General features: G+C 40.0%; 1 protein-coding gene across 1 annotated transcript in view; it reads right to left on the minus strand.

The window, feature by feature from the left end:
• Positions 1 to 21,635, minus strand: part of adcy1a (adenylate cyclase 1a) — a 53,641-nt gene that overhangs the window by 20,952 nt on the left and 11,054 nt on the right. The window contains 5 exon segments of the mRNA XM_030727801.1: positions 2,217 to 2,372; positions 4,566 to 4,707; positions 7,146 to 7,304; positions 10,499 to 10,626; positions 17,791 to 17,902. Of these exon segments, the coding sequence (XP_030583661.1) occupies positions 2,217 to 2,372; positions 4,566 to 4,707; positions 7,146 to 7,304; positions 10,499 to 10,626; positions 17,791 to 17,902 (697 nt within the window).

Genomic DNA, 21,635 nt, shown 5'->3' on the forward strand with positions numbered 1-21,635 from the left:
TCTTGTCATTAGCTTTTGACCTGATGGTGCTTAAGTCAAAGGCCTAATTTACAATCTGATGATGAGTTTATAAATACTCATCTGCTGCTAGTAATAAAATAATAGTGCTAATGCCACATCACACTCAAGTTTCAGACAGCAGTTAATCAGAAAATAAGAAGCAGGAACACAGAGAACACATTGGTGTGTTTTAATTGCTTTTTCTGTGATAGTTCCTTTTATTGATCCTGTGGGTGGATTCCAGGGAGATGGAACTCAGTCACCGTGATGCCATAAATGAATAAAATAATGCCCAATTTGAAAGTTATAACAAAGTATATTTTAAATACTTAGAACACTTTACATTACGTGCAATAAAGGTTTGTCTAGTTTTCACTTTCATGAAAAAAATATCACATAATATTCGAGAACATTTTTAAAGGATGTTATTATATGTGCTATATCCATCGTAAAGTAAATATAAAGTTACTGCTACTTGACAGCTATAGTGTAGTATTTATATGGTGAACATTTTGTTTTACATCTGTTTTAACAACTCCTGCTCCTCATTACGTCTGGAGGTGTACTAGATCTATTGACCTATTTGGAAGAACACATAACAAATCTAAGTTCTTTACATTTACTGCTGACCTACAACAAGCTCATGGTCCTATGGTCTCAATACAAGTATAAACCTGTGTTGAATAATTTAGTTAATTCAGGCAAACAATATTGACTTTTCCTCCATTTTGCCTTCTGTGCGTGCTGCCAGCTGGATGCCTTCCTATTCCTTTCACAGTGTGCAGCAATCAACGTTATTCCTAACGTTGACCACGGTGCCCCCAAAATGAGTGCAATCCAATCTAGATAATGTGTCTCAAAACACAGTGCATGCAAGCACTTTAAGCCCCCCTTTTGGCTTCAAAACAGCTCTTACTTGTTGGGGAATGGTGTCTGAAGGTGTCCTGTGGCATCAAGATGCAACTACAAAGTTGCCAGGTGAAGCCTCCCTTAGTTGGGTATGTTTTTAGCATATTCCACAGATGCTCAGTCTCAGACTGAGATATTTAAAATCTGCATTCTACGGCTACAGCTTGAGCTCTCTGTCATGTTTGTGAAACCATTCCCGAACAAGTCTGTAACAAGGAGGGGAGGGAATAGGTGTCAAAGTAACATCTTAGAAAACAAAGTTTCCCAGAAGAACCTCACAATGACTGTGTTGTCAGTCAACAGGTTCTTTGGACAACTTTTAGTATGTACTAACTACCAAGACACTCCTGGAGTGGTCAGTCACTTAGCTGTTACACTTTGGCTTGACAAAGTCTCTCAGATCCTCATGCTTGGCCTTTTTTTCCTCCCTCCAACACATCAGTATCAAGAACTGACTGTTTGCTTGCTGCCCAATATGTCCGAGCCTTGGACAGGTGCCACTGAAGCAAGATTCACCACTTTTAATTTGTCGTGTATAGCAAGACGGGATCTTTTAAATAGCACCAAACAATTCACAGCCATAATTCTATTATAAATTTCCTATGTGTCACAATGCAAGGATTTTAGCTACTTGGATAATCATATAACAATGTGTCTAATGCTATTATAGGAGATGATACCAGGCAGTGGGTGATTACCAGCAGTCATAATGCAACCTCATCAGAATCATGAAGTACTAATGCCTGGTCGAGCTCACAGAGTTGGGCGGATTAGAGCTAGCAGGCTATTTCTAACAGCCAGACCCTGTGATGCCACAACACCAAACACCCAAACACCCGGTGACTTTGTGTCTGACTCACTGGTGCGTCATACTGGTTTAAAAGCAAAGCTACACGCTGAGCTAAGGAGAAAGACATCAGCAAGCACCAGTTAATGCTCACATGTGCATGAAAATATCATCTGGCACAAAGTCAAGGTTAAGCAACGTCAGTGGTTGTGTATTGTCTCTGTCCCACTGGCTTACTTTTCAACAATCTGTCATAAAGCAGAAGTACTCCTGTACTTCTAAAGATGTGAAATGTAGAAATGCATATTAACGTTTGTTTGTGCTTACGAGTCACTGTATGCTGTGCAGATTATGGATCCAAGCAGGATTTCAGTCCATCAAAAAAACATACATACTAGCCATTGAGAGGATTTCTCTTTTTTCACTAGGTGACCCAGAAATTTATACAAGCACCGCAAATTACTTTTTCATATGAAACCAAAGAGATGCTGATGTTTCCTTTGGCGCTTTTGACACACACCTTATCGTCATCCTCACAGGTCATGACATTGGAGAAGGGGATCTCGGCCTTGAACATTTTCCTACAGTGCATGAGCTGCACTAGCAGGTAGCACACTGTCTTAAACTTCATCCTCTTGGCTGGTTTAATGTCTGATAGAATAATACCAGGAAAGATCTGGAAATAAAAAATAAAAATTACGTTAAATAATGAAGTAGACTACTCAGAGACATACAGAACACATTTAAGGTTTGATTTGATATACTATAAGCACAGGCTTCATGAGCTACAAGAGTAAAACTTTAATTTTTATGGATGGATGGAACTTCAGGAAGTAAAAAAGCTAACATTTAGCAGTCGCTGTGCTAGCATTAAACATGCTATAAGTATGCTAGCATAACAGCTTGAATATCGTACACATATACACAATATACAATGCTATAACAGCACAACAATTAAAGAAATAAAAATGCAACAGTAAACACAAAGACCTATAATTATTACAGCCACCTATTCAGATTAAACACAATATCACTTTTTTCTTTTAGCTAGCTAGCTAAAAAGTAAAATATACAAAACTGAAACACACCAAAGTCAAATTGATTACACCATTTAGCATGTCATGTGTTAGACTTCTAAGTTACACTTCGCCTTGTGATATACATTATTAGTATCATTGTAGCATGCACTGCATTGTGTTATATGGGCTGGAATTAATATTATTATTATATATTGATTTTGGGCATATATTTTAGAGGTACTTAAACTTTTAACTAACTAAAAGTTAGTTAAAATACGATGTGAATGTGATGGTTACTGTGTTCTTGCTGTTTTAAGGGTCCTAAAAGACTAGCAAGCTTACACCATGAATCTCAGTTCTACATTTAATGGCAAGATTAAACTCAGGGTCCATGTGGCTCATTAAAAAGTCTGAAATTAAGATAAAATAAATTGTAAGTCCTATAAATGTCTTATAATGCATGTAAATTTGTTTTCCAGGTGGTATTTTTCAAACTGGTGGCAAAGGAATTATAGACATTGAGTTTCCTTTTAAAAAAAGAAATTCAAATATTTCAATTCAAAAATGTGCAATTTTTTTCGTGGTATTCTACAGAGTCAATAAAATTCTCCAACAGTCAACTATTATCAACAGCATAGCAGTAACACAAAAACTGTGTCACGCCACACTGAGCCACACTGTGCCAGTGGCAGCCTTTAAGTCCTCGTTAATCAAAGTTATGTATCGCCATTGGCCCTTAGGACATGCATGTTACTCTACATCTATTACAAATAAAGAAAATTAATCATGATAATGCACAGTAGGTCTGACCAATCATTATAAAAGCAATATGACTAAAATTAAAATGACAACAATAACAACTATGTAGCTCCAAAATTAGTAGGGCTCCAATAGCAAGTGAATAAGATGCATCTAGCTTGAAGTGGTACTTTAAATCTACCAAAAAAAAGAATTCCCTAATGCAATTAGTCACCAATACAATGGGTCATTTTACGTTAGGCAGGCTGAGAGACTTTTGATTTACTGGCAGAAACTCAAAACAGAAGAAATCAAAGTGAGGGCTTCAAATTCCTTGTTTTGTCTGACCAACAGAATCCAAAGAAATTTACTTCACTGTCACGTGTGGAAAAGAAAAGCATCATATACTGTGTGATAGCAATGATTGCACTGTTGATTAGTTGTACACCCAAGTAACAGTTATGACTTGCTGAGAAAAAGCCAAAAATATAATACATCACTTTCAAAAGCAATCAGTTTGGAACCCACAAACCCTTCACAACTTAAATTTTCCTCCCTGAAGCCTCCCGGGTAATTTGGCGTAGGATGCAATTCTAAAATTTCAATTTGACCTCAACATTTCCAATTGCATCTTCCTTCCATTTTATTATTCTGAAAACCATCTTCTTTTTTTTTTTTATTAACAAAATTTTAAATTCAAAAATTTACATTCTCCAGTAAAGGACAGGAGGAAAAGGGTGACGTGGCATGAAATTAGAGAATTGGCTCATTCATGGAAATAAAGTAGGCTTGAGCAGGATTTTTACAGTAAACTGTGAATGTGCGATATTGCAAAACCTGGATCAAGTGTGTTTGCTGGCGTGAGCACCGTGCGTGTGCATTTTACGAAGGATTTAAAACATTTCTCCTGCCATAGACACGAACACCCAGCTCTGGTGCACATGTGCAGCTGGTGTGAGATATTGATACTAGTCATGTGTATGCCAGCTTAGCACATGGCTTGCCTCCCTCTCCCTGCATCAGAGGATTAACTATTACAACACTGACAGCTGCGTCACCTCTCAAGTTGTACGGTTGTAAGGGAATTTACAGAGCAGAAATCAGTGTCATACTTTCCGTCTGTGTGATGGCACGATGAAAAATGTTTCAATGTGATGTTTCTGTAGGAAGGCATGTCTCTCGTGGCCAAAGCCCGGTTCCACCTCGTAGTCTCCATTCAAACACTCCAGGGTGGTCCTTGTAATGTGCACCTTGCTGAGAGCACAAGCACAGCAGAGGGAAAAAAGCAGTTAGTGATAAAAGTCAGGTGCTAAGGTCTCAAATCATTATCCCCTCATTATTTTTATCAGCTTAATAGCCCCTCAGCCTGCTCAGAACTCTTCACATGATAGAAATTTTCATCCTGACGACTCATCTCGTCTGGTAACGAGTCCTAAAGTCTTATTACTTCACTTGAAACAGGACCAAATTTAGCCAAAGAGGTGACCTCATTTCAGTGCTTTTTAAATGCAAATCAGCTTGTTACTGTACGCCAGTTTAATGAAGTGACATTAATTTAATAGTAGTGGTCAGCTTTATTTTTAGCTGCTGTTTCTGTCCTTTTTAGAATATTTATGCAACTGCTTTAAATCAGAGTAATTTTGTCACCATGATTTTTCAGGGCTGAGCGCGGGATGAGTTGACCTCTTAAAGGATAACTTTATTTAATAATTCATTAACAATTAGCATGAACACCAAAGCAAGAAAATGAACACTAAGAAAATGATCCCACTAATAACTGCAGTAAGCTTAGTCTCTGTGCCAATAAACCCAAATGTTGTATGAAAACAATTAAAAGCATTTAGCTGAATATCAGGATGTCAAGTGTTATTTATTCTGGTACTCTGTAAGCTAACATTGTTTGTGATGTATCAGTTACTTGTTGAGTAGATGTTGCTGTGCCTGCTCAGGGATGCTGTTTTATGTTTACATTGCTTTGATATTTTTGATATTTTGTTCAGCTGTTTCTGGGTCAGATTGGCATCGTGAGTATAAGGATGCATCTTCCAACACTTGTAAGATACAAGTGTTGGAAAATGCATCCTTAAATGTCCTCTCATTCAATAGGACCTGGATCACCTTTTCTGTTAAAGAGAGTGCCACGCAGTTCACCCAACTGCCTCTATGAGAATTAAGAGAGTTAGTAGCACCCAGGTGCTACTGATCAAATGTACTGAGTGATCATCAGTGAGTGCACCTTTGTAAAAGCAGAAGTTTTCTTCTTTTGCTGGTCTGGAGCATTCAGGTGTGTGTTAACACAATGCCACAATCTTCCCAGGTATGGACAACCCACCTAATTCACCCCAAAGTCAGACTATGGCACGACTATGGCTGAGAGAAACCTACTTTCCACAAGCTCTGGGTATCTCTGCATATTTGATCTGGCAGACTTTCACACTGGATGCAGAGCTGCATCTCAGACTCTACAGGCCTCAGTTAGGATGTTAAACGTTAAAGTTTGTGACAGTACAATTACAAAAAGTCTGAACAAGTATGGCTTGTTTAGAAGGGTTGCCACGAGAAAGTTTCTTCTCTATTTAAAAAAAAAAAAAAAAATGGCATCACAGCTTAGCTTTGCAAAGTTGTACAGTAGCTAAAGAAATCAAGACTTCTGGAACAATGACCTTTGGACAGATGAGACCAAAGTGGAGATGTTTAGCCATGATGCACAGCACCACGTTTAAAGAAAACCAAGCACAGCATATCAGCACAAATACCTCATGTCAAGCACAGTGGTTGCTGGCTGACACAGTGCCTGGATACCTTGCAGTCATTGAATCTACCATGAACTCCTCTGTATATCAAAGTATTCTAAAGTCAAATGTGAGGTCATCTGTCTGACAGCTAAAGCTTGGCTGAAATTGAGTCATGCAACAGGACAATGATCCCAAGCACAGCAGCAAATCTGCAACAGAATGGCTGAAAAAAAAAAAGAATCTAGGTGTTGTGATAGCCCAGTCTAAGTCCTGACTTCAACCTGATTGAACTGATTTGGTGGGACCTTAAGAGAGCTGTGCATAAACGAATGCCCACAAACCTCAACGAACTAAAACAACGTCGTAAAGAAGAGAGGCCCAAAATTCTTTCTTCCTTCTTCTGTGACAAACTGATAAAGTCATACAGAAAACTATTACTTCAACTTATTGCTGCTTAAGGTGGTTCTACAAGCTACTGAGTCATATATATATTTAGTTTTCTATAGGACTGAATAAAGCCCTATGAAAACTTTATTTTTAACATGACTGTAAAAATGTCAACTCTCTTTTCAAATAATAATTACAAATACCTGCTCATGCTCAAACATACTACTTTGTACAGTTTTTCAATCTTTGTCAATCAAATTAATGGATGGAAAATGGATGGATGATCAGATGTGATTCTACAATTTTATAATTTTTGAAAAATACTTCATTAACTGACATGTGGCTAAATTCCTTGTTGTCTTTTGTATTTGATTTGATTGTAACTATACATATAAATGCCCCTGTTATGTATAATAAACATTTTAGAAGTCCTATAGTTGTGTACGTAGAGATACAGAAAGTCTGTCATAAGGCTGTGTTATAATACTGTCGCTGGCATCTGTGTCTTTGCATGAGTGTGTGAGCTGTGTTTCAGTCTAGTTTACAGTGGATGTAGCAGTGAGTACTGACCCAGGCAGCCCTCCAGCTTCCATCACATTTGCCAGTGTGACATCGTTTGACCAGACATCATACTGCCATTTCCTCAGGCCCAGCACACCACACAGCACCCGTCCTGTGTGCAGGCCCACGCGCATGTTCAGGTCCACCTCCGTGGCCTCCACCACCGACCTGCAGGCAGGAAAGAAACTGATGTATAACTGCTTAAAGACAAACCAAGAAAATTCAATGTTTAAAGTATTTTTCTTTTTTTTTTCTTTTTTCTTGTGGCTGTAGTGATAACAATGATCATAAGAAAAACATGCCCAACAATTTTTTCCAGCCTACAAATTCTGAACAACTTTTGGACCACAATGAACTTCAGTTCATACATTCTTGGCCACCAGAGGCTTATTCCTACTACTTGTTAGTCTTCCTCCAACACCACCATGAGCTTGGAAATATGGTTTTCACTGAAACATGTTTGAGTGTTTATTACAATTCGATTCAATTTCATTTGTGTAATTTATACAAGTTCCACTCCATCATTGGTGAGGTTACAGTGTGAGAATAAGAGAAAATCAGCAGTCTTGCAGCAGGATTGCTGATATTAGAAGGAACAGATACACAGCCCTGTATACATTAAAAGGGCCAACATCCAGGGCTGACATGGAGGAGCCAAAAACTACAGTTTCTCTAGTGGCCAAGTGTGAGGCCTTCTCCAAAAGTAAATCCTCAGAGACTCCTACACTATATTGTCAAAAGTATTCACTCATCCAAGTCATTCAGATGTTCCAATCACTTCCATGGCCACAGGTGTATAAAATCAGGTACCAAGGCATGCAGACTTCCAAACTTCTCGTGGCCTTCAGATTAGCTTAAGAACAGTGTGTAGAGAGCTTCATGAATGGGTTTCTGTGGCCGAGCAGCTGCATTCAAGCCTTACATCTCCAAGCACAATGCAGAGTGTCGGATGCAGTGGTGTAAAGCACGCCACCACTGGATTCATGAGACATGGAGACATGTTCTCTGGAGTGACCAATCACGCTTCTCCCTCTGGCAATCTGATGGATGAGTCTGGGTTTAGTGGTTGCCAGGAGAACGATACTTGTCTGACTACATTGTGCCAAGTGTAAAGTTTGGTGGAGGGGGGATTATGGTGTTGGGGTGTTTTTCAGGAGTTGGGCTCTGCCCCTTAATTCCACTGAAAGGAACTCTTAATACTTCAGCATACCAAGACATTTTGGACAGTTTCTTGCTCCCAACTTTGTGGGAACAGTTTGGGGATGGCCCCTTTCTGTTCCAACATGATTGCACGCCAGTGCACAAAGCAGCTCCATAAAGACATGGATGAGTGAATTTGGTGTGGAGCAACTTGACTGGCCTGCAGTCCTGACCTCAACGTGACAGAACACCTTTGGGATGAATTAGAGCAGAGTCTGTGAGCCAGGCCTTCTCTCCAACATCAGTGTCTGACCTCATAAATGTGCTTCTGGAAGGGTGGACAAAAATTCCCATAAACACTCCTAAACCTGTGGAAATCCCATGGTTATATTTCCCAGAAGAGTTATAGCTGCAAAGGGTGGGCCGACATCATAGTAAACCCTATGGATTAAGAATGGGATGTTACTCAAGTTCATGTGTGTGAAGGCAGACGAGCAAATACTTTTGGCAATATAGTGCATGTTAAAATGGCCAAAGCTGAAGTGCTGTGAAAAACAAAACAAAAGAAAACAAACAAAAAAAGAAAACAAACATGATTATAGCCTGATCTCCATGGATAGTTTCCCTAACAACTGTACAATAAGTGTTTTTGTTTGTTTGTTTTTTTGCTTGCTTGCTTGCTTGTTTGGTTGTTTGTTTGTTTGTTTGTTTGACATCATGTCAGAGCAGTGATACTAAAAAGTGACATCACGCATTGGTACAGGACCGTGTGATGTCACTTTGACTATGTCCATCTTTTATGTACAGTCTCTGATTTACACCAGTGAAAATCAATATCACAGAGAATCTGTCATAATCCTCACATATCTCCACTCTAAGGAAAGTTAAGGAAGATAAGTTTTCATGCCAAGTTCTTATTAATGTTTACAAAAGAACCAATAGCTGTTTCCAAGAAGGAAATGTCACTAACTGTTCCAACACATCCCATACATCCAAGCATACCAAGCATCAGTAATATCCATAAGGTGAGGTTAGATGTTAGAGTAGAGCCCAAAGGATAATAAAGGCCAATACCTACCCCTGCCACAGCCTGTGTACCTTCCTGCCATCTTCCAAATGGAAGCATCTACTCTGGTACAATCACATTTCAGCACAAAATCTCTTTTTATTGTTATTTTTGTGGATGTTGTTGTACTGCCTTGTGCTGTATAATGATAATGAAGTGAATCTTGAATCTTAAAGTTCTGAATCATGTGGAAAACCTGATTCAGGTTTGTTTTGTTTTTTTCCAATACAAAATCTTTGATGTAAAAAGGCTCATCTGTGACCCCATGCTTCCCCAAAGCACAAACTACTCTGAAATGCACCCTCATTTCACATCTTACCTAAGCACTATGAGTGTGTGCTGTATGAGTTTATGTTCACGTGTGTGTACATGTGTGGACCGCCTTCACTCAGCTGTACTGTGGGACAATGAAGATAAAGCAGAACTTTTCCAGAGCCTCTTCTCTCTGGTAAACCACCTGGTCACCAGCGGGAGGTCACCCACTTCAGATGTGAGACAGAGTCATGGACACAGCCATGAAAGGAAATTGAGAATGGCCAATGGTTGACAAAGTGTGTGTGTGTGTGTGTGTGTGTGTGTGTGTGTGTGTGTGTGTGTGTGTGTGTGTGTGTGTGTGTGTGTGTGTGTGTGTGTGTGTGTGTTTACAGGATAGCAGAAAAGAAAATGTGGCTTTCCCATAAGGTTGAAGAAGGGACATCTTACACTCACACACATACTGAGGGCTGGGTGTGTGTGGCAGCACCTGTCCTTTGAGATAAAGGACTACCACTGTGGCATCCATCCGCTCAGACAGAGCGGTGGGGTAAAGAACATGACAGGCAAGGGTTCACACAAGAAAGTGAGGTAAAGGTGCTCTGTGTATGTGGTGTCAACATGCTTAAAGAGAGAGGGATGTAGACTACAGGTTTGTGCAACTGAGTGTTTTTAGATGCCAAATGAATGAAACAGAACTAGAAGGAGCTTTTTCCTGATTACCTAGAAACTGTTGTCATAGAAGCATTACACTGAAAGCAAATTAAAAGGATAAAATTGTTCACTTCTTAGAACAACTTGCATTCAGATGCCCATATATTGTAGGGAAACTGTGGACGTCTGGTACTTCCCCAGATCCATCAATAGAAAGACATTTTTGTCTGCATGTCAGTTTGTGACTTACGCGATCGTGTCAATCATATCGAGCCCCATCTCAACACAGCAGTGGGCATGGTCTGCCTTGGGTTGGGTCAGCCCTGACACACAGTAGTAACAGTCCCCCAGTATCTTTATACGCCTGCAGTGGTTCTCCTACAGACACGATGAGAAACAAAAAGGTTAGCATCTTTAACAACCAGTTGTAGTCCACCAAATGTGTCAGTGAGATTAGAGAAATCTGCCTAATCAAAGATGCAGAGCTACCCGCTGCGCTGACCCCTTGTGAATAACGGAGTAGCTGAAAGTAGAATTTCTTTTGATTTAACTTATTTTCTAATCCTATTTTTCCTTCTTCATAGTTTTTATGTGTATTTTATGTGTAAAACAGTTAACATTAGCTGTAGGCTAACTTAAGGGTTGCAGCATTTGTGTAATGCATAATAAAAATCCCCAGGGGATAAGCTTGGTGGGGGGGATCAGCTAAGGCCTGGAGAGTCCTTGGGCTTGTAAAATATTGACACTTGGCCTGATCTTATTTGAGTGTTCAAAATCTGAGTTCATAAAACTACCCACTACAGAGAGTGTGGGCCAAAGTGATGATGACTAGCATAGTTATCACTACTTTCTCTTTTATAGGCAATGAAATAATCCAGCTTAGACAGCATGATCTAGTTCTTCTTTGGCATGTGCTGGTGTGACTACCTTTTATTTCCATCTGGATCACAGATTTTATAAAGTTGAATGCCCCGCAAATTGCTAATTATGACAAGGCCTATGCTATTTTAAACCCTTTCTTCTGCAGAAACTGCATGGAAGCTGCAGCTGCATTTTGACTCATTTTAATCAGATGTGTGTGCTTGTGCAACTATTTGTGTATTTGTAGTTCAGGCCAACTCTAATTGCTCCGACATGCTCTTGAAGTAGAATCCCGCCCCCACATTTCCAGACAGATCCGCTATTTGTCACAGTGCACATTGTGCACAAACTCAGCAATGATGCCACACACACAATTGCTAGTGCACACAGACACCTTTGCAGACACGCAAATCATCACCCGGACGCATACCTGCAAAAAAACAGCTGCATGGTAACATGCAAACATACTGTACCACACAAGATTTAGCAGCATACACAGGGTTTCCTTTTGGCACTGTATCACACAGAGTCATCAGAAAATTGTAATGGTAGACCCTACAAAGCTTAGCCTGCAGGCAGCCTCTGAGTGACAAACACATATGCACACACACAAACACACACATTCATATATACAGAAGATTCATGACAACTGCGGGGTAAGAGGCAGAGATGAGAAGAGAGAAGATGGGGTGCTCTGGTTTTCTGCTCACGGGAGCAGAAAGATTCTGGCGTGGGAGGATATGAGAATTCAGAACGTGGATGATTATCCCAGCACTCGGAACAGAGAGAAGTGTGCGTGTGTGTGTGTGTGCATGTGCGCACATGTGTGTGAACAGAAATTTTCTGCTGACAGCAAGCCATGTCTCAAGAGAAAAGGTGTCTGTGCTTGCTTTGGGAGACACGTTTGAGACTAAAGCCACCTGATTTGAGGGCAAAATCAGTGTTCCCTGTTTGGCTTGATGCTGTCTTCACTGTGGTTAGGTGAAGTTTGGTGTTAGGCATGTGTCTGTTGTGGTTAAGTTTAAGTCGAGCCCGCAGGGAACTAATGTGTTGTGTAGCATACAGCAGCCAGACAAGCTCAGCAGCTGTGAAAGAGCTGGTTTGAAAGTGAATTTCTCCCTCGCTAACACGACGGGATATAAATCTCAATTAGGATGCAGCTGCAGCTACGCACACACGCTCACACGCATGCACCCAATATATCCCCATCACAAGGTTTCTATATGATAGCTTGCTGAGTGCTGGAGCGCTGATAGCAAGCCATATATCAACTAATATCTTGCTTTTTCTCACCCTTGGTCTCTCTCCACGTTAAGCCACAACTGATTGCTGAGATGCAGAATGAGCTCATGAGGGATAATCCTGCTGGTCATGTGACTTGTGTGCGTGTCTGCATGTAGAAAGCAGGAGTAAACTGACTCTTGGCTTCATGGAAGAGGTCAAGCATGTGGCAAAGTGATGGTTGGGTGTGACTGTGACATCTTGGACAGAGTTCTAATGGTACAGTGTGTTCTCATATTACTGTTTTCTCAAAGCCACAGTGTCTTTGTATCTCTGATACATATAAAGGGGCCTTTTGTATTGCTGCAGTGACACAAGGGCCAGAGCAGCACTGACCATTAACAACAGTACTGTTTAAAAAAGCAGCAAACATCACAGGCAGGAGCAGCGACCAATGCATCTTGGTTAGTTCAAAGAAAAGATCAAGATTCATAATGTTAACACTGCATGTTTACCATGACTGTATACAGTCATGTGATAAAGAACATTTTTACAGGATTCTATGCAGTCCTCCAAAAAACTAAGTACACCCTGTGATTCAGCAGCCTGTAGAACTGCCTTTAATGAAACTATAATCATTTACTGTATGACTTTAAGTCTCCCACATTGTTGTGGAAGAATCTTTGCAGCTCTGCTTCTTCACAGCATTGCTTCAGCTCTTTAAAGGTCCCACCACAGCTTTTCAGTCAGGTTGAGGTCTGGACTTTGACTTTGCAGCACTTTGATTCTTTTCTCTTTTTTTTCAATCATTCTGTTGTAGGTTTGCTGCTGTGCAGACTTTAGCTGTCAGACACACGGCCTCGCATTTGACTCTAGAATACTTGGTATACAGAGGAGTTCATGGTCAACCCAATGATTGCAAGGTGTCCACATCCTGTGGCTGTAAAACAAATCAAAATCCCAAATTACCACCCCTCCACCGCCTTGCTTGACAGTTGGTATGAGGTATTTGTGCTGATCTGCTGGGTTTGAGTTTCTCCAAATGTGGTGCTGTGCTTGGCCAAATGTCTCCACTTGTTTGTTCCAAAGTTTTGTAGTTTGTTGAGATGCGACTTTGCAATAACTGAGGCCGTCAAAGTCTGAGGTGGAGCTCTTGGGTTTTTTGTACAGTTGTGACATGTTGACACACCTGAATGCTCCAAACTGCCAAAACTTCTGCTTTGATAGAGGTGCTCACACCTGCGGATGATCAATTAATCAAGTGCATTTTACCCTCTTAACTCCCTGTGGAAGCAGTAAAGGTGTACTTAGCCATTCACTGGACTACACAGCGTCCTGTGAAAAACTTTCTTTTTCACATGATTGTATTTGATCTTTAGAAATCGTTGAATAATAACTAAAAAATAAGAACATTTTACTTGATGAGTTTGTCTTGAAAACTGTGTCATACTATCATTTACTCATAAAAGTGACCACTGCTTCTACTAACACCTTTGTAGTACACATTATGTCATATGAAAAAATAACCCCTGCTTTGATATGTAGAACACACTGCAGTATTTCACATATTTTTTCACATTTTTACATGTAGTAAAGGTCCTTGAAACAGCACATAAACTGTTACAAAAATGGAATTTATAAAAAAAAATAAAGGATCTGAAGTTGCCATTTAAAATTTAACAGCAAATCTTTTGTAGTAAAACATGAAAAGGGAAAGCTAGAGTAAGCTTCAGTTGTTACTTCACTACTTTTTTAAAATTTTACAGTTGCATTTACTGATTTTCAACCACTATTTAGGCAGAAGGAAAGCTTTTTAAATCTTATAATTAATCAAATATTACTAAATTGGGTTATTTTTAAAGCCATTTTAAGGGGATTTTTTTGGGCCAGTGGTCAGCTGCAAAACTGGAGTCATTTACACGTGAACTTTGGGCTAATTTCTGAAGAAGAATCGGGTCAGGATATTTCTTGCCAAGAAAGCAAGGAAGGTGCTTTGAAAGAGCATGCAGGAGACAGCACATGAAATGCTCACTATGAATACACTACTGCTCTAGTCACAGACTGGTGCAATTCCACATCACAGGAGCATTGTAATAGGAAACTGGCACATTAAAGACCAGCTAATGTCCAAAACTACTGCAATGGCCATTTTCATTCTCACATGCACATCTGTCAAGTAAGTTGTAGAAAAGTGCAGGCCTTCAGTACATTCATGAGTGTTTGTTATATGATTAACATGCTGGTAAATTTACCTGGAGGGGTGTTTGTGTCTACTGGATAAATGTGAGTCAATTAGTCACTCTCTTTTTTTTAGCTCTGATTTGGGCTCCACCAGCTGCATCTTACAGCATTCATCGGTAGATTGAGTCTCAAAAGATGAATGGTTTGATATTCATCCAGCACCACACACGACAGTTACTGTGTGGCCAAATTTACACAGGTCAGGCGATACTGATTAAGCGGTGATGATAATGCAACTACTGTGTGTTTTGCGCTTGAATTAATTGTTGCATGTTTTTAAGACATGAATAAGTTTTCTGTCACATTGTGGGGACCTGGCATTCCTCTGGGGTCAAAAAGCAAGTCGCCATAATGTAAATCTTTTCATTTTAGTGTGAAGACTTGGTTTTAAGGTTAGGGTTATTCTTTGGGTTAGGCAGATATTAACTATGGGGAGTTTTAGCTAAACTGTCCAGAAAAGGAATGCATTGCAAGTGAATGCAGTGTCCTCTAAAGTGGTAAAAAACATGGCTGTGTGTGTGTGTGTGTGTGTGTGTGTGTGTGTGTGTGTGTGTGTGTGTGTGTGTGTGTGTGTGTGTGTGTGCGCGCGCGCGCGTGGCTCATGTAGTATTAATATGATTACAGTGGTCTGGCAGCAGATAACCTATCACTCACATAATCGCCTTTGCCAGAGAACAACACTACTGTCCACAGGCTTACTGACAGACAGTGGATGCTACTATACACCCTCTCAGTGTTCCCAGAAGTTCTTCTCACACACACACACACACACACACACAAACACACACACACACACACACACACACACACACACACTCCACCTCCTCAGCTCTCCTTATCTCCTCTCTGCCTAAAAATCGATCCTGTCATCTATTCTTCTCTCGACCTCCCTGTTCCTTCTCTTTCTTGACTTCCTCCTCCTCCTCCTACATGTCAGTTAACCTCTCCAGCTTTACTTTCACTTTTTAGATCAATATATGACTTGGCATAATAAATGAGCTCCAGGACTAAATAATACATTTTGTTTTCTTGGAGGCTTCTTCGGAACAACATGCTGAATCAGGAGCTCACCAACTGTGTGGAGTCACTGCAGCCAGCCTTCCTCCCTCACTGTAGGTTGAGTGTGATGGCTCAGCGACATCATTTCAAAACAGAAGTTAGAATTTCACTTTTTAAACCAACTTTGTTTTGTAAGTTTCACCATCCCATATATTTTTCTCACTGTAACTAAAGCCAAACAGACTCATAAGCATAACATTTGTATGCAGATTTTTCATTTTATTGATTTTTAAAGAGACAAATCCACCTCTGCAGAATGAACTTTTGCTCATGCTCTAAACAGTGTTTGAATTTTGGATGATTCTATGACAATAAAGTAAAATGTATAATGGTGCATTAATATTCAAAGGGTATTTACAGGATCGTTCATCCTGCATGTGAGGCTTCACTGTACTGTATTTGTCAGCTGATGAGTAAGAAGAATTTTTTAGAATTCCCACTAATATGTTTTAAGTAATTTACACAGTTTCAATTTCAATCTCCAATAATTTGAAAAAAAAAATTCACCTGGACTCAGTGTAGACTCGGCTTTAACAACATTTTGGTTAAGAGGTGCTTCACTACAAACTTTGGGGGTTGGGGGTTGCAAAGCAGCTTACAGATGCACAGCAAGCGTGCGCAGACAAAAGCAAGTATGAGCACTCGGGTGATACAATCGGCTGGGATTGTGTCAGAGCTTGACTTTCAGTACATACTTGAACAACAAAACATCAATTATCTCAAAACATCTCAAATCTCCCTCTGAGCTGTATGGTGTCATTTAGTGGTGTAATGGACTGAACAAGCCCTTCAGGCCTTTTCCTCATGTTTTGTTCTCCTTACTTTGAGTTCGCTCGTGGATCTCACTGAAAAGCCAATCAGAGAACAGCATTACCTACACATCACAACATCACCCTGTACTGTGTGTATAGACTGAATGAGCCAGAGCAAAGAAGCCAATCCAGTCGTTCACCTATAATTCTTCTTTCAAAAATTTACTGGCTGAGGCTGATGAGAGACTGGACTTCTCTGCACTGGAGACCGCAAACAGCCAAGTGCCCTCCACATCCCAGCTGTGGAGGAGTTTGTGAGCAAATTGTTGACAACAGGAATTTCTAAAGGGTTAAAATATGAGTATCAGAAGTGAATGTGAATAGTGAATAATCACTAATGCCTTTCAGCTCACCATTTTTGGTTCATTTTAGGTCTCGTCACTGTCACCAGCTGTGCGTTAATGCGAACAAGTCGTGATCAAAATGATTAAACCATAACAGCAGCAGAATAGAGTTAGAGTTTTGCTTCTAGGCTCCGTGTTCATCATTTTTTGCTATATATTAAATTAGGGAGTGATTAGTGAAACATACCCCCACCTTCTCACCAGAGCCTCCAGGTGGATGTTGATGAACAGCAGCAATGCAGGGCACAGCAGTACTTACATGTCTACATGTCAGAGGGAGAGATGGAAAATCCTGCCACCAAAATTGGAAGGATGTATTTTGTAATTGGAGACTGAGGCATGTTGTGTGTGTGTGCAGCTCAAGTTGCCTGCTTCAACTAGCTCCCAGGCTGACGTCCATTAATAAATTATAGCTACTAGCCCCAGTAATACTCTGTTACTTTGGCTTGGCTATTTCCCTGTATCCCTGGAAGCTACAGGGTTGATGTAAGTTTAGCCTCTGTGCTGTGGGGACAGTGTGGACTGGGGTACGCTCACATTGTGGAGCAGTTTTTAGCGCCTTTCAAATTGTTCTCACGCAACATAATGCTTAGTTGATTTCTACTTAGAGCAATTCTTATAACCATGTTGCATAAGAAAAAGGCACCTCTATGAGTAAATTACACATATTATGCATATTCAAAGATGCATAATCTGTAAATATTTACTTTGTTTTTTGGGTTTCTTTTCCATATACAGAGTTTCAGTGGTTGGGTGTTCTATTGAGAGCGGTAAACTAGTTGTATGATTATCAGTAAGTCACTTGCAACTGTGGTCCTTCCTACTTATTAAATTACCGTTATTTTTACTGCTGGAAAAAATGGCTTATTCTGTTTTTTAACGATCAATGCAATGAATTAATTATAGATTTTTTTTTTTGCATGTCAGTGACACTTTGTTATTGTCATATTGTCTGAATTTGAATAGAGCGGTAGCAGCCAAAAAGAAAAAGAGAGAGCACTTACTGTAGCCAGTTCATCAAACTTCCCAAAGAGTTCATTGAGCAGCTTGACCAGTTCCTGAGCAGTACACTGAGAAGCCAAGCTGGTGAAACCCACGATGTCTGCAAACAGGATGCTGTGAAGACAAAATGATAAAGCGATTTGATTTAAAGTGAAGCGCTCGATTCACGATGACAGCTGATTTTGATTCGCCCAGCTCCCAATGTTCACCAGCAACCAAACATGCTGTGGTTCTCAGTTATATGAAAAAAACACACAAACAAACAGTGATGGGATATGTTAACTGTAGAGAGCAATGTTTTTCTTTAGCAAAATAATACCAAGAGATCACATAGGAGCAACAAATTGGCTAATAGTGAGCAAACAGCAAATGCTATAATCCAATCTCTAATAAGTGAAAGCATCTTTTAGGCCAACCACTAAATCAATTACGGTGCTAAATTGCCTGCTGCTGGCTAGATGCTGAAGTGGGGTGGAGGAAGGTGTTGAAAGCTACTTAGCCCCTCATTCATTTGCTCAGAGGCAGGCCAGATGGCAGCAAAACAAGGTGTTATGGATCTTATTGACTCAGTGGAAAAAATCACTGCTCTCAGTGGAGTAAAGGGCTCAGAGCTGGCGTGTGCTGTGTGAAGCTGATCATAATAGCAGAGCTTTACTTTTTTAGATACCTCTTGAGGAAATAATGAAACATGTTTTCCCCATAACCTCCTGCCTGTAAAGTTTTTAAGTAGTAATAACGATATCATGCTGCATCTGTTAAGCCTTCCATTCTTGTGTGACACCTTTTACAGGGATAATAGTGACAGATTACTGTTTGATTTTAGACAGAGGCAGTCATAATCAGGCATCTGATTTATAGCCAAACAACAGCTGTTTGCATATCATTCAGCAGACCAAGCTAATTTTAGCTCCAGGAGTTGATTAACATACTTTTCTTGCAGATTTTTTAAATTTTCAGTTGACTAATCTATAAGATCAGTCTTATTTTCTATCAAATATTTACTGTTACTGGATCATCATATTAAACATGGAAAGTTCCAAATAATGAGGCCTCTGGTTTTTACTCTTGGTTCTGTGTGATGTGAGAAGGTTTAATCCTTAGTACGGCAAATTCAGGTGCACAGTTTGTACAGGTTTTCCAAGACAGAGCTCATTTTTTTCAGCACATCTTACTATCTTTTGCTGGAAAGCACACCTTCCCAGATGAAATAAAGAAGGCAGAGCCAATAATGCTACATGTTACCATTTTTCACCATTTACAACAAGCCTTCTCATACTGTAGCTCTTTATATTGGAAGCTGGAGACCACAGTATTAGAGAGAAAACCCTTACGACGATCGTCTATGAGCAAGAACTTGGTGACAGTGGGGAAGAAGAAGAAGCTGATTTTAACAGGAGGAGACCTCCAGCAGAACTAGGCCATTAGTGTTAGGATTCTTGGGCAATCCTCTTCATCCTGTGGATAAATCTTGCCTGATTACAGTTGCTAAGCTATGTTCTAAATTAATTCTGTTTGAGGGAGGGGAGGCTCAGGGAACAATTACTTCAAACCTGAGCACCAGGGATTGTTCTGAGGTGCAATTAAGCACAGATTATCCTTTTGATTTGAACAAATGACAGTGCTGTAGCTTCTGTTTTCTCAAATGGTGTCCAAGAGCTTGCAAAATAGTCATAGAATAAATGAACAAGGCTACACATCAGACCAATTACATGATGACAAACTGTTTTTGTTACACAGGCAGACACATTTTTCTCAGTCACTAAAAAGAGTTAAGGTTTGATAGCATGAGGAGGGCCTATTTTCTGCATCGTGACTGAGGCACTGCGCTCTTTTTTGGCAGCACACTATAGTTCTTGAGGAGTCTGATGTATGCAAAGCTGGGATCACGACTGTCGCTCGACAGAAGAGCTCTGTTGTGCCATTTGTCTTTGAATGGTGCTGTGCTGCAGGTCGTGTTGGTGTGTGGGGGACAGCAGGGGAGAAAGAGGAGGTGGCGGTGGCACCGCAGCTAAATAGGCATGCGATCAAACGTTCTCAGGGTCACATCAAAGGGAGGACCAAATCTGGGGGGGTTGTATACCCCTGCTCGGGAGCATAAAGGTGTTTTTTTGTTTGTTTGTTTTTTGCTGCTATGTGTGTATGTGTGTGCTTCTAGCAGCTCCCCTGAGAGGAGCGGGAGCGTGCTCACTGAGAGCAGCCCCGTGATGTTTGGCGGAGTGCCAGCCGAGGCTGGTGAACGGGCGGTGATGTTCCTGAGCCGTGAGTGAGTGTGGGAGCCGAGCAGACAGACAGGCAGACAGTATGAGCAAGAAGAGAGTGGGGAGGATTGTCTCTTGACAGGAGTGCTGTTGATATGCTACCTAGCCCTTGACTCCTACACTCAGCAGCACTAATACAGCTCTCCTATTCTTTTTTACTGCCTCGTTGGAATGTGATCAGCTCAAAGTCAAGCCAAGTTCTCACACATATTTTTTCATTACAAGCCCATTAGTGGTGACCTATTAAATAGTTTTAAGAATACCTGTGAATATTACTGATTAATCCTTGTTCGACTGGTAGCTCACTTATTGATTGTTTGATTTACAGAATGTTAAAAAATGCCCAACACAAGTTCTTAGAATCAAATCGTGCTCAGACTGATTTTTTTATGCACAATCAATAGTCAAAAAGCCCAAAGATGTCATATTTACCTTTGAATTTTTAAATAAACTTAAATGATAAATCAGAGAGCCAAATACTTGAATATTTGGCTGAATTTTGTCAGTCAGCTGACAAGGCTTTTTGCCTCTGATAAGTCCAATGTGTACAGTACCAGTCAAAAGTTTGGACACACTTGCCCATTCATATGAATAGGTAAATGTATCCAAAGCTTTGACTGGTACTGTATATCTATATTGACTTTTATTCTTGATAAACTGCTTGAATGACTGCCTTCCAGCCCAAACTGGAGGAGCCCTCTAACTGCTGACAATACCAACTTTAAGGCAACAAGTTACACTGCACAACATGAACAGAGGCAAATCTGTGTTGGTGTGAGCTAAAAATATTTCAACTTTGGTGAAGAATTAGCTTAGTGCTACTTTGCAGAAGGCCGTCATATGGATTATCCAATAGATGCATGTGACAATCAGAGGGCAAGTTTACCTGCAGCTGAATGGTTCAACTTCACTTTCATACAGTCAGGTTAAAAATTAAAAGACTTGAAGAAATGTGAGAGAAACCACAGACCCTTCTTAGTAAGCTGTGAAAATATTTTGTTATACTTTGATTGCATCTATTGGTTGTACTTTTCCTCCTTTTGTTGGCAGTTAGAGTCAAATATTAATCCATTTCCAACATGACTGTATTTGCTTTAGTAACACAAAACGAAACTTCTTTTTGCTTTGCTGTGAACTCACCCTTAGATTTTATTTTGGTATTATTATTATTATTAAATGGTCTATATGTTCTTGTTTCTGAGTTGTTGTTTTTTGGGGAGGGGGGTTTGCAGTAACATCCTGTTTCTTTTTTTTTTTTTTTTTTAAGTTTAGTTCCTTGTGTAGCTTTCTATGTTTTAAACTTTCCTCCTTTGACTCACTTGTGTCCTTGAACCCACACGCTCATGTTTCCAGTTTATTTCCAGAGTTCGTTTCAACACTGTTTGCACTTTTGGACCGTGTGCCTCCTGCCTATTATTTGCAGCACCTTTTATTTAGTGAGTGAATTTTTAAACTGAAGTGTTTTAACTGTCGTCTTGTCTCCTTTGGTGCAATAGGGACCACTTGATCATCAGCTCAAAATGTTACATATCTAGCCCTTTCAGTTGCTCAGTGGAACCACTGTGTTTAAAATATAGCTGCTGACAGTA

This window comes from Archocentrus centrarchus, chromosome 4 (assembly GCF_007364275.1).
Source record: "Archocentrus centrarchus isolate MPI-CPG fArcCen1 chromosome 4, fArcCen1, whole genome shotgun sequence".
NCBI lineage: Eukaryota > Metazoa > Chordata > Actinopteri > Cichliformes > Cichlidae > Archocentrus > Archocentrus centrarchus.